We start from the raw sequence: 14,002 nt of genomic DNA, 5'->3' as shown, positions 1-14,002 counted from the left end.
TAGCTAGTATGAACAGGAGGAATGATTACAGTGAGGAAAACCTCTTTCAGTGTTCATACGGACACCTGACTGTTGTTTTAAGCCACACTTGAAAAATTGTGCACCAATTCTTTAATTTGTTTTTCTGGTTTTGATTATTATTGACTTTTGGCAAGCACATGATGTAGTATATGCATTTATAAAATTGTTGGTTTTGGTCTGTACCCATTAAGAGCTCTGTTAGAGATTTGTTAAAATTATAAAGGACAAGCCAACATTTTAATGTCTTAATTTATCTTTTTACATTTTGGAGATTCTGTGATCGAATATTTCCTCGCCATTATGATATCAAACAAACACAATTAATTATTAAAACGTACATGGAGAAATTGGCAGAAAATGTGCAGGTCGAAGGACATATGCCTATCTATGTGTTGTGCTTCTATGCAGTTGCTGCTGTATTGTTTTGATTAGGAAAATAACCATTTGGACAGGTAGAGCTACGCTTTATAGTATCTAAGGTTAGTTTCAATTGAATGCTTTTAATATGTGTATATTAAATATATCAGATAATGATGTTTCCAATCGCATGTTGTTGAGCAGGCGTTAACTAGCGGACCGTTGCTAGCATTAGTGCTAACATTAGCAGCACTAGCTATTAGCCGAGCAGTGTAATGCTAGTGCTAGACCTTTGTTTCTTGATACTGTAATTAAAGTTCAGCGTACCTTTGCGTTTCAAGGTTAACATTAGTCGTAATGATTGTCAGACATTCAATGGCCGTGCAGCAGTAGCTTGCAGTGCAGATGAAGACCGCAGTTAATTCATTTTTAGCTGTTTAGGTTGACGTTAGCTCGTCTAAGTTAGCTAACATAACAACGGAGCGGTTTGCCAGCTGCCCACACGGTTTGAATGAATTTCGTCAACCTCTCAGTGTAATTTTACACATAATCAAGTAAAATAGGTTTATTTTGGACACTCAACTGACTAGAATATATTTGAACATATTGATCATAGCGCCTGTTTGCATTAACGTAGCGTAATGTTGACGTCAACGCTAGCCGATGTTATATACCACCGATGAACGTAATCTCAACCGACATACAATGTTAAATTCTAACATAGTGACGCACTGTGGTGTTTATAATGAAGTTTAGCTATTTCTATGGATTGTAAAATAAAGGAATAGTTCGATCTGTGGCCTTAGTTCCCCTTGTAGTCATCCTAATTAGTTAGCCTATTTTGGGATTCAGAATTTTAAATAATGTGAGGTAAAAACTTGAATGTATAGAAGTCATATGCCATTTAAATATACATAACTTTTCAGAGTTTAAAGAGGGAAAATATCGAACATCACAATCTGGTAAACACTGACATTACATTATTCAATCTAGATAAAATCCCAAACTGATTATTATTGAATCTTGCATTGCGGACTCTCATCCAGCAGAGGACACTGCAGCTGCACTGAATTGTTTGAAAGCAGAGCAGTTGGAGTAAAGTGAATTTTATGCCGTTTTTTCTTTTTTTCGTAGCTTCTGTTTTTTGTTGTTGTTGTTGTTGTTGTGAGCATTTTACAGTTTTACCTGCAAGATTGTTGCTGAATATGTGACTCATTATGATGAAGGCATTCCTAGGCATCCAGTGGTGGAAAGTAACTAAATAGAATTACTCAAGTACTGTACTTAAGTTCAATTTTGAGGTACTAGTACTTTATATGAGTATTTCCCTTTGACGCTACTTTATACTTCCACTCTACAACATTTAAGAGGGAAATATTGTACTTTCTACTCCACTACATCTATATAACGGCTTTAGTTACTTTTCAGATGAAGATTTGACACAATGGATAATATAACAAGCTTTTAAAACACATTGTTAAAGATGAAACCAGTGGTTTCCAACTTTTTAGCTTTTGATGTCTCAAAAAAAGCAGTGTGTAGTCGGAGTCACATTTCAGATGTTTATGAGTTGTTAACAGCTCTACCAAATAGTGATTTTTCCCTCTAAACTTCACACATGGTTTCATTTCAATAAATGTTCAAATGATCCAATATTTCACATAAAATCAAAGATTAGAGGAAAAAGTCCAAAAACTGAAAACAGATTTGTGTTTCAGAACTTTGTTTTTTCTTCTTTCCTCTCCCGTTAATCATCTTATGACCCCTCAGATTTATCTGGTGACCCTTTGGAGGGGACCGACCCCTAGGTTGGGAACCACTGGACAAAACTATGTAACTGTATATAAAGTAGTTGAAACTAGCTCCACCTCCAGCAGCTACAACAGTAACAAGCTGCTCTAACACTGATGCTTCAGTATTAATAATCTAATGATGTCATATATAATAATATATCAGTCAGAGGGATCAAATGAGCACTTTTACTTTAATAGTTTAAGTGTATTTTGCTGATAAAACTTATGTACTTCTACTTAAGTAGGATTTTTTATACTTTTATTTGTAACAGAGTATTTTTACAGTACTGTATCGGTATTTCTACTGAAGGAAAGGATCTGAATACACCACTGTAGACAGCACTATCAGCATTTCTGAAACAGTGAGGTCTGGCATGACAGAAATGTTTGAAAAAAAACTCCTGCTTACCTTAACAGTGTACTGTAGAGGGGATTTCCCCTTATATTCTCTTTCCAAACGGGATATTTGTGGTGAATTGGCTAATTCCTCTGTGACTTTTTCCCACAGTATTTAGTGGCGGGGGGGGGGGCAGAAACCACATCCAGGATACTGAGACTCACTTCCCACGCAGTGATTTAGAGGAGGTTAAAGGTTAAAACACAATCATATTGTTATTATTTTCAGAGTTCAACCTGTTTTGTTTTTTTTCAGCCTATTGTTTTCTTCAGTCGGTTTTAAGAGTCAAACTAATTTTTATTCAAAGCTAGAATTTAACACTACTAAACAGATTTCCTAATGCTGATATTTTGACTACAGAGTCTCTGTAAAGCTTAATGAAACTTCACTTCAGAGAGCATTTTAGCATGTAGGCGTTCTCTTATCTCTAATTACGAGGCAGTACCAAAACACTACTTATTTCCTCCTTTTGAATATAGGTTACACTAGCGTCTGAGGGGTAAGTGCAATGTGTTTTTTCAATCACTTGCTTAATAGTGATTGATAGCAGCGAGACATTTCTATTAGAGGAAATGTGGCTGGCCAAGATGGGTTGCAGAGCCAAGTTTGGGAGGAGTTTGGAGGAAAAGCAGAAAAAGCGATACCGCTGTTGAGGGAACAGTCTGCTCTCTTATTTCCTGACCGGACAGCATCCATGGTGACAATGCTTACACATGTCAGTCCGACCATGTCTCAAAATGCTTTGAACCTATGTTCATCAAGCAGCAATAAGTGTCCCTGTTTAGCGTATCCAGCTCCTCCAAATGGCACAAGCCTTACTGTAACCAATCATCGGCCTTTCTAGATCTTATACATCTCAGTTAGATCTGTAGCTCAACTTTTTATACGTCCAATAAAAAAATGTTAGCCCTCGCTGTGCTGGTATTAGATGTTTCCTATTCTAACATCTCCTACTTTTATCCTCCAGATCTCTTCTGTTAGATTTAGAAGTCATGGATGAGCTGACAGGATCTCCTGCAGCCAATCCCGACAACAACAGCCAGAGAAATGGAGACGAGGTAAGAGGTGAACACACAGATATCAGATGGCATATTTTTCAGTTTTTTCCCCCCATTCAAAGTCCAAGAATGTCTCATCAGTGTATATCATGGGGGGATTGCTACCTGAATTTTCAGAACATATCTGTTTTTGTTATCTTTTTCAGAAGCCTCGACGTGGCAGCTGGCCCAAGGGGAGGAAGAGGAAGAAGCCAATGAAGGACAGCAACGCACCCAAAGCCCCCCTAACGGGCTACGTTCGCTTCATGAACGACAGACGGGAGCAGCTACGGGCAGAGCGTCCAGACGTGCCCTTCCCGGAGATCACGAGGATGCTGGGCAATGAGTGGAGCAAGCTGCCGCCAGAGGAGAAGCAGGTCAGTGAAAAAGCTGCAGAAAGGATTACACACCGAGCAAATAACATAGAAGAAATGTGTCAGAGTTTGAGAATTTCTTTCCTTTCCCACTTGTATGTTGCATGATTGCATCCAAAATCCTTAAAATGTGCACAGTTTTGTGCTGCAGAAGTAAATAATCATTGTGATTGTTCTCAAAAAGCAGTGAAAGAAAATAAATAGACCAGAGGCGGCAGCAGCCAGCAGCAAAACCTATTTAGGTTTTTGATTAACAAGATGGTGGATTTTTAATTGTCATTACTTTTGGCTTTCAGTAACTGCAGCCACTGTGCCCCAAAGGACTGGACTGAAATATCCAGTTAGTCAAAATGATGCCAGTTTCCCCAAACAGATTTAACACTCTCTGAAATCAGCAGACACATTTACATTCATTATGAGTTTTCTCTGTGCACAAGAGCCAATGTAGGGAAAGCCCTCACAGTCTGCCTCGAAGGTGACAAGACACTGATTTACACGTGATTATTGCTGCGTTTACATGGATTCTGGCGTAGCAGACGAGAGCAGGATAGTAAAAGTAGGTGAGGCTGGCAGAGAATACTGGCAATGGTAACGGTAGACGGCATTGACGGAATTTACAACCGGATGTTACGTAGCTCCCTCACACAAGAAGAATGAGGACAACAAGAAGCTAATAATTCAATCAGAGCTTGAAATCTTTCCCAGATATTACAAGAAAATCTGAAAAGTTTGCAATAGAATATTAATAGAAAGCTACATTTTATAGCTACGTGCATTACTAGAATAATAAAATAGACACAAAATTAATTTATTTAATATATGTTATTCCATTCTTTGTAAACAATACAATATCACCATAGCAACATATCGTCATGAGTGTTTTGTTTTGCCGTCGGACCGTTTGTTAGTTTTTCCCCGTGCCGTCCAGAAGGTGTTGTCCATCTGCCGTCTACCGTCTGCTTGAATCCATGTAAACGCAGCCTCTTGATGGCCTCTTGCAGTGTTTCCTAGATCTGCCCTAAACTGTTATATAAAAAAGAACAGGTGGTATAATGCTACTCACTTTAAACAAAAGTCACATACTGTAAGTCACTGCTGTTATATTAATATGTGTTGCTCCGCTGCAGAGATACCCGAGTGTGTATGTTTCACTCAGGGAGCACTTGGATGCCCTTTTAAAAATATCACAGATAAGAGGTAAACTGAATCATAATCAGTTTTACTAGTTTTGTGTTGCATTTTATCCTGATAGCACATACGCTAATCAGAAAAACGTCATGGTTATGTTATGACAATAAATTCTCCATTAGACATCTGTTGGAAACTAATGTATAAATGTTTCCTTTGACTGTGTATTTAAAGCTGCAGTACAGAAACATATAAATGAACATTTGTTACATTGAAGCCCTCGCCAAACAAGTTCACACAATGCAGATTAAGCCCATCACCGCCAAGTAGATCTCTCTGTATTTCACAGTATACAGAGATTGATGCTAACTTGATGCTAACTTGAATGGGAATAAAATAATTTAATCATACAGCCTCTTCTAGACTTTCCAAATGTTATCAGACCAAATGGATCAACTTCTGATAGTGAAACGAGTCATTTCACGGGGGTTGTGTGACGCTCAAACCATTTTATCCACCATTTTACAGTAACAGAAGCCTATGATGTAAGCGCGTCAACAGTGTTTTTGTAATTACTCTCACTGCCAGAAGGGGGAGACGAAAGTCCTGCACTCCACCTTTAACATGATACTAGCCCAAATGTTTCATACTGTCAGGTAACAAAATTCCTCAGGCATAGCTGCCAAAGTATTTATTATATTCAAAGTTAGAACCCGCAGACTTCTTGCCTTTCTTTCCAAAGAAGATTTGAGAAGTCTGGACATGTTTTGTTTGTAAACACAGGTGGAATAGAGCTCAGGTAACTTGGCTGCTGGTTTGTAACATGTTGTTGTCTTCCACAGAGTTCAAAACTGGGTCAGACTTGTCAGTATCTTGGGACCAGTTCTTAGTGTGAAAGCAATTTTAGTAGCTTTTCCTCTAATTCCTAAACTAATTATATTACAAGATGTTTTTTTTTACAAGCCTTGTATGAAAGTAGGTTATTAATATTGGAAATTACTGATGTTTGTCAATTGAAATGGAGATCCTCAAAAACTAATCCTGATTAGGAACAATCACTCCCACTCATTGTGCCATCTCAGCCACAATTCCCCTCCATCCCGACTCACCAAATCTCATTTTCCTCCCTTTTGTTGTCTTCATTTATTCCGGCTTCTCCTCACCTTTCTTTCTTCTCTCGCTAGCGATACTTGGATGAGGCGGAGCGAGACAAGGAGCGCTACATGCGGGAGCTGGAGAAGTACCAGAAGACGGAGGCCTACAAACATTTCACCAGAAAGGTCCAAGAGAAGCAGAAGGGCAAGCGACACAGGGGAGGTGAGATTCGGTTAGAAAAGCAGTCGGGCGGCAAGCTAGCAACAGCCACTGAAAAGTGCAAATACTGCAAAGGCTTGGAAATGATTTTCAACTTGGGTTATTCACTCAAAAATGATTAAATTTTCATTATTTAGTCCAAGATAATCCATCATTCGCTTTGCATAGTCAAAGGAAATGTGGCGAGGAAGGGGAAACTGCATGAGTTTGTGTTAGGCAGGGTTATAAGTTATAGATCAACTAAAGGCCAAGGAGCTGTCACTTTGCTCATAACACATGGTCTATAAATGTCAGTCTTAATATCAAAAATGTTAATGACATAAACAGTTTTGCATTAGAAAAAAAAATGAAAGAGAAATCTGCCCATCTGAAGAAGATATTCTGACTCATTTCAGTCGATTCACTGTATCTCCTATAGTAGAGCGCAGAGATGGGATGTTTTTTTGATTACTGTCATTCACTCTATCAGTTCCCAACGTAGTAAAAGCATGCTGTGCCGGGGGAAACATGAATCATCCGCTGTCTTCTTCCTTTATTCTTTCCTTCCTCTCCAGATGTTGGGCACCAGGTTGCCAACGAGGCTCTTCACGAGGTCAGTAACTCTTTCCTGCCCCGCCACTCTCACAACCACTTCCCTCCAGAAGAAAATATCATATTTAATCGAGCGAATAAATCCTCGTCTGACTGTCAGAATATAATATACGTTTACACCGCGATTTCCGTCCGACGAAGGAAAGCACAGGATCTCATCAGAATGACTCGACTCATTAAGTTCAGATTCATCTCATTTAGCAGCAGCAGCTTAAATAAACAGTACAGTGTAGAAAAACGTATGTACAGCCAACAGTAATCCTACACAGCGTTGCATTCGGTGTTGTTGCAGCTGTATAAAGGTGTTGCAAACTGTCGGAGCACTATGTCCTTGTGTTCAGTAGAATAAATCAATGACATTATTCACAATCCGTCTTATTATCTCATAGCGTGTGTGACAGTGAAACTGCTAAATCTCCGGTTATGTTATAAGTGAATAACCTTTTGCTTTTGTTTCATTACCATGAATAATTTGTGCTGATGTAACATCTTTTTTTCAACTTTCAGAGACACAACGTTCTTACTGCCTTGTTGAGAACTCAGACAACAAATACAAGTAGATTCAGATGGTTAAATAGGAAAAATAGCAGCAGAGGCTACGAACTTTCAAAAATTAAAATGATAATGTCCTCAAAAATGTGTGAAATCGCTTCCATCAACATGAAATCTTAAGGTTGGTTTTGAAAATTACATCAAAAAACTCAACTGAACCTTCGCAAACAGTAAAAACTCACTAATCACTCACTAATTTCAACGATTTAGAGTTTGTGTAATCACGGTAAGAGTTTCATTTTTGCTATTTTCACACAGAGGAAGCTAGATCCGTCGTGTTCTTGTTCTTATTGTTGCATCACTAAAGCCGCCTTTAATCCGCTTTGGTGCTACGTCTGTGTTCATGATCCAAAACACTTGGCTTCTACTAAAGTGTGTAATTCATTTTTATTAAGTTCTGCATGTAATTAAGAGGTTTCCTTTGTAAGCGTTTCAGCATACTCCGAAGGGGTTACAGCCAAGGTGACTTTATTGGAATCAGCATTCCTCTGGGGATACCAGTGTTTCCCCCCCCTTTTAGATTTCAAAAGGACGCAGGATTCAGCATAAATTTCATTATGTTAAGAAAGGAGGAAGGATGATGCAGGCTTTCATAGGATGGAATATATAAACGAAACCTGCTCTGTATCTCGTGCTGCTATTGTGAAGCACGTTTTTTTTATTGCAAATGTATTTCAAACCATTTCAGAGCCTTTGATATCTTAGCAGCGTTGTTGATGAAATTACTTCTACCTCCTCATTTCTTAACCTGTATAACTGTATTTCCCCCACGGCCAGGTATGAAATCAATTATCCACCCACCTACAGCCCAGCTAGATAAATGACCGTCTCTCTCTCTCTCCCTCTCATCTCAGTCTGTGTGGCCAAACGTTTTCACTGTTGAGCTCATCTCTCTCGCTGTTACTTTGTCTTTGGCTGCCATTAGAAGGATGCAGAGGGGAAGGACAGAACTGTGTTTGACATACCAATCTTCACAGAGGAGTTTCTCAACCACAGCAAAGGTAAAAAGCCTGAGCACAGCCAGCTGTTTGTTGGGAAATGCGTTTTTACTGGGTGTGCTGTGACTTTTTTAAACCTCCATTTGTCTTAAGTGTTTCAAAACACATTCCTTCGCTACCTCAAGAGAACCCAGTTTATAGAGCTCCATTGTCCCAAAATAGTCCCACAGTCCGATGAACTCAGTGATGTCTTGAACTTTAAAAAGAACGCACCTCTCCGAGCAAATTAAAAATGCATGACGGCGCCAAGTGCTGTATCCTATTGTATCATCTCTTTGGACTTCTGCTCTGATCTGCCTTTGTGTCTGGTTCTCTGTCTGGATTTTTTTTTTTTTTTGTTTGTATTCCTCAACAGCACGTGAGGCCGAGATGAGGCAGCTGCGTAAGACCAACATGGAGTATGAGGAGCGTAACGCGGCTCTGCAAAAGCACGTGGAGAGTATGCGTGGGGCGGTAGAGCGGCTGGAAGGCGACGTGATGCAAGAGAGGGGACGCAACGGGCTCCTCCACCAACACCTGGAGACCCTGCGTCAGGCGCTCACATCCAGCTTCTCTTCTGTACCTCTGCCAGGTGAGAACCAGTATCGCTTAAGTCAGTGATCTGCATCCATTTTATGTAGCGGAACCTTGATTTTCATCTCTATTTTTTAAAATAAAAATAGTATAAATGACTCAACACTATCCTCTATGACTTATTAATATAGAGACAGAGCACAATTAAGTCCCGCACAATTCATTGCTCTCCATTGACTTTGTATTGCGTCACTTCTGTCTGCTAGCAAACAACAGAAAAATGCCTAAAAGCTGCTGTGAGGTGGGATGCACTTCCAACAGGGTGAAGAACCCAGAACTATCTTTTTATAAGCTGCCAAACTGAAAAAACTGAGCCTTTAAGAAGACAAAAGTGGATGCCGTTACAGAGCTGTGTGCCGTGCGGTGAGAGAGAGACAGACCCGACCTTAGCAGCACATACAGCCTGCAGCTCCAAAACCTCCGTAAAAATGACCATTCGTTTTTGGGAACTTGGACTTATTTCTTAAAGCGTGCATGTAGCTCTCGGGCTTAAAATTTGTTGATACTGATGGATGCACATTATAAACTAGTATTGACCTGATATCCCACACCAGTAATCCATCCCAAGACACAAACATAAATACTGTAGAAGTGTCCTAGTTAAAGTTGGTGTGACATAAATAATATCATTGGTGTGTTCATACACCTACAATATATTTACTGTGCTTATAACTCCGACGTCTCTCTTCCTGGATGCCCATATTTAAACCGCTTACCGTTTACAGTCTTTTACAGACCGCTCAGGTAAATCAGGCTTTGAACCCACATTCATTTTAACATGTTTATTGTTTAAATTTCAGGAACGCGCTCCTACTTTGTTCCCACTTGTTTAATCCACGTACAGAACCTGTGCTGAGCTCACACCCACAGATTTTTCTCTCTCTCTGTTTTCTTTCACACCTATTTGAATTCCTTGCAGCAGAGACACAGACTCTGCAAACAACACAAATTGGCGTAATTTCATAAAAGCTTGATGATGAAAGATGATTGCGAAATCCACTAAGACCTCGCCTCAGGGAAACTTGTCAGGCAGGTTCTGTTTAGAAGAAGGCACCTATATGTAAGTAACATCAGATGTGTACCTCTGATTTCAGGCTGGTTCTTTCTGTAATTGTGCCATTTCTATTAATTAATTGACAGCTCGGGACATGGTTTGATTTTGCTCGGAGCAATAACATCGGTATCGACGAGGCTGGTGTTTTTGTGCTTGGTTCATCCTACTTCTGATCTGTTTTCATTGAATCCAGCCCCCGGTGCTCAGCGGATACTTCGCTAAAAGTAAAAGACAAGATGTCAACTGCAACCTAATGACGTTGTCTCCCCCAATTTGAGTGATATAAAATCGAACTTTTGTGAGCTTATAAATATCTCACTTCTTATCACATCACACACTTATTGTCCTACAGGCAGCGGAGAGATGCCCTCTCTTGAAACCATCGACTCCTACATGAAGAAGCTCCACAGCATCATCGTTAGTAACCCCCAAGAAAACGAGAATCTCATCAACACCGTGAGAGACGTGGTCAACCGTTTGGACAGGTAAGAGATTCTTTCCTTTAATCTAGCGTTTTATTTATTTATGAGTAGTTGTCTAGTCAATAAAATGAAAACAATAAAAATAAATACCATTCTCAAGGTAACAGGGCTTAAAAGCAGGCCTTGACAAAGCTTTCTCAGTCTGACTAATGTTACAAAATCTCAAAGATAAACCTGTTATCTGTATTGTTATTAATGAAATTTCTTGATTTTCTAATTGGCAAAACAGTCTTACATCTTTTAATCATCTGTTCTGGAGCTGATAATTGGTTGAGAGCTACTAGAATGTTTTTTGTCTTAGTCGACAAAGTAACATGACTACAAATCACAACACCAGTATGTCTTTTGCCCTAGATAATTGGACAAAGTCCCATCTTTTTGACGGATTGGGATTCACAGCGGCGCTAAGTAGACGTCATTTCCAAGTCGACGCCCGACTCCTTGACGGCGAACCTTCTTTTCGATCTGTCATCCCAAACGATTTTAAAACGTCTTTTATTACTCTGCTAAGGTGGCGTAGGTGAAGGTGATGTAGCGTCTCATATTTATTTATTGGTTTTTTTTGTTTTTTTATACTTTCAAGCTGTTAACAATTTATTAATATAGCTGTAGTTTGTTTTTATAAAATAATCCGATGACAGAACCTGAAACCTTAACATAAACTGTTTCCTGTCACTCATTGCTTCTGTTCTGTTCTCACCGTCCATTTCTAGCAAACGCTTCCACAACAATATCTAAACTATTGTCCGACATGTTGTGTCCGATTGAAGAGAAATGTGAGTTTGAAGTTTGTATTTATCATATACACCAAGAAATATTGCTTTTTTTTAATGCTCTGTTGAAGAAAAAACGTGCCATTTCTTTTTTTTTCCTTTCTGTGTGTAAAAAAAGTGTTTGTGTTTTCAATAAACTTATTTACATCATGTGAGGAGTGAGTCTCTCAGGAAAGGTTTATGACATGCTGGGAATATTCTTGCAGAGAAATGAAAATGAAAGTTAGATACACAGGGTATCATAATGCCGTAGTTTTATTGTTTTATCTCATCCAAAAAGGTCCTTTATATAACAGCCACTATCAAGTATAACAGGATCTCTCTTTGATGGCGTATCTAAATTATGCAGTGTAAATGTCAAAGCAGCTGGTTGTATTATTTGCCGAGTAAATGCTGCATTTCAGGAACGACATCAAAAAGAAATACGCTGCTAACCGTAACTTTTAAAGGTGCTCGGTGAGTGCCGAAGCTTATTTACTCGCAGCGTACAGTAGATGTGGTGTCAAACAGATTTGGTCTGGTTAAGTTAATTGAGCGGCTCTACAGTAATTTACTGGAATCTGGAGAAATTACTTTGCACTCAGCAGCTCATTTCTCAGCCACTGAGCTGCACACAGCTTTGGGAAACAATAACCTACTGTATCATGTTTGAAGGTTTCCCCCCTCACATAGCAACACTAGACCAGAGGAAAACAGCTGAATAAGGAAAAAAGAAAATGACCATGGAAGTCTCTGACACAAATCCTTTTAAATAAATCATATTTTTATTATAATTCACTTTAATTTAAAATGAATGTTCCCATTTGTTTGATCAGTAGCTGGCTAATTAGCTTGGATATGAAGTATCGAGTTGCTAATGTAGTACTGTATTTGTTTTTGACTTGACATTATGAGCCCTTCCTGTTTCCATTCACTGATGCCCTTTTCCTCTTTGCCAGCTGAGACTTCCTGTCCACAACGGCTACATGTGTCACAGTGTTATATCCAAAAATGGGCAACAATGTCCATAACAGATGATCTGTTCCCGCAGGAGAGTATGTGAGTCCATACAGTGAAGTAATAATATACAGACTCTTGACTGCTACATTATACTGAATGCATGAGCGTTGGCAGAATCCGTGTTTCTGTTTTACATCCACATTGCACAAGTACAAGCTCATCTCTGTCATGTGACGCAGTGCGGAGAGGACTTTGACAATTTACAGGTCGTTATGAAAGTAACATTTACAACCCGAAACCTGTCTGAATTTGATCAAATGCCAGCTTGTTTTGGTAGTAATGTCAGTTAAATGTCAGAGGCACAGTATGGGCTATAGATTTCCAGCAGTTTTTGTAGGCATTATGTATTTTAACAAGACTTTCTATAGCTATGCGAGCAGCTCTGTGAGGCTATACTTCGGCACAGCAGTGCTTTGAGCTAAATGCTAACATGCTCACAATGACCATGTTGAGCATGCTGATGCCGTGGGTAGGTAGTGTTTACTATGATCACCATCTTAGTTTAGTGTGTTAGAATGCTAACATTTTCCAATTAGTACAACACACAAAGTACAGCTGATCATCATGTAGTTTGGTTTGCAGGTATTTGACCATAAACCTAATTATTGGACAAATTAAAATTTTGACCCGATGACGCCACCAGATGAAAAGCTGGGAATTCACTGAATCTGTACTCATCAAATTTCATGGCAATCAATTTAATAGCTGTCTAGACGTTTTACTCAAAACCATAAATGTGAATCTCAAGGTTGCACCAGGGGGAAAAGTTAGGGGATTGTAAAAGTCATTAGAATGAATCCTCTGGGCAACATGGACATCTATACCAAGTATAATAGCAATCCATCCAAAAGTCGTTGGGACACTTCACAAAAAAATAAGAACATCAACCTCAGGAAAAGTCAGGGGATCATTCTCTGGGGACTATGAGTGTCTGTGCAAAATACCATTGCAATGCATCCAATAGGTGTTGAGGTATTTCAGTATGAACCAAAGTGGTGGATAGACCACCATTACCATCCCTAAAACCATGCAGCTAGCTTGGCTAAACATTCAAAATGTAGAGAAATACTAGCTCTTGTATGTGGTAGATGTACTATGAGACATAAACTACTTCCAGACAAGCTCTGTGACCAGTGAGACACTCACTACCTTATTAGAGTTGTTTACCTTTTCACTTTTGGGATCATCTTTCACATATGTGCTGCTTGGTGTGTGCAGTAGGCACCAAAGCTCATTTATATAATGAGCTTAGCCACAGCCTTTATTTCGCTTTGATGTTGGCCCAAAGCTGTAAAAAAACAACAGAACTATTTCCGTCGGGGGTGGAGGGTGGAGGGTGGGGGGGGGGGGTTATAAATGGTGCAGAGTAATGCATCATACCTCGAGTTTTAAGTCCAGACGTGACCCGTTTCTCTCCACTCCACACACCCAATCTGTGCTCTGTGATACCAAATCAAGCGGAAAATCTATAAATCTATTTTACGACATGACAGAATCGTTGGAACGGAGAAACAGTGATGTCAGCCGTGATGTCCCACCTCTTGCCCTCATCTCGCCAC

The 14,002-nt window shown here is 39.4% G+C and overlaps 1 protein-coding gene across 3 annotated transcripts; it reads left to right on the top strand.

Moving 5' to 3' along the window:
* Window positions 1-379: 379 nt before the first annotated feature.
* hmg20a (high mobility group 20A) lies at window positions 380-11,594 on the top strand. Of its 3 annotated transcripts, none has more exons than XM_067590399.1 (9): window positions 380-500; window positions 3,536-3,626; window positions 3,773-3,982; window positions 6,292-6,424; window positions 6,976-7,013; window positions 8,493-8,565; window positions 8,918-9,133; window positions 10,542-10,674; window positions 11,026-11,594. In XM_067590399.1, exons 2-9 carry the CDS (start codon window positions 3,561-3,563, stop codon window positions 11,027-11,029), a joined length of 873 nt encoding a protein of 290 aa, XP_067446500.1. In that variant the 5' UTR covers window positions 380-500; window positions 3,536-3,560; the 3' UTR covers window positions 11,030-11,594. The 3 variants fall into 3 exon arrangements, with proteins under 3 accessions (XP_067446500.1, XP_067446498.1, XP_067446499.1); XM_067590397.1 differs by having other exon boundaries at window positions 8,490-8,565; XM_067590398.1 differs by lacking the exon at window positions 11,026-11,594 and having other exon boundaries at window positions 8,490-8,565; window positions 10,542-10,678.
* The last annotated feature ends 2,408 nt before the right edge of the window (window positions 11,595-14,002 follow it).

This window comes from Thunnus thynnus, chromosome 5, assembly GCF_963924715.1.
Source record: "Thunnus thynnus chromosome 5, fThuThy2.1, whole genome shotgun sequence".
Taxonomy (NCBI): Eukaryota; Metazoa; Chordata; class Actinopteri; order Scombriformes; family Scombridae; genus Thunnus; species Thunnus thynnus.
Note: the sequence above shows the minus strand (reverse complement) of the source record. Positions and strands in the feature narration are given on the sequence as shown.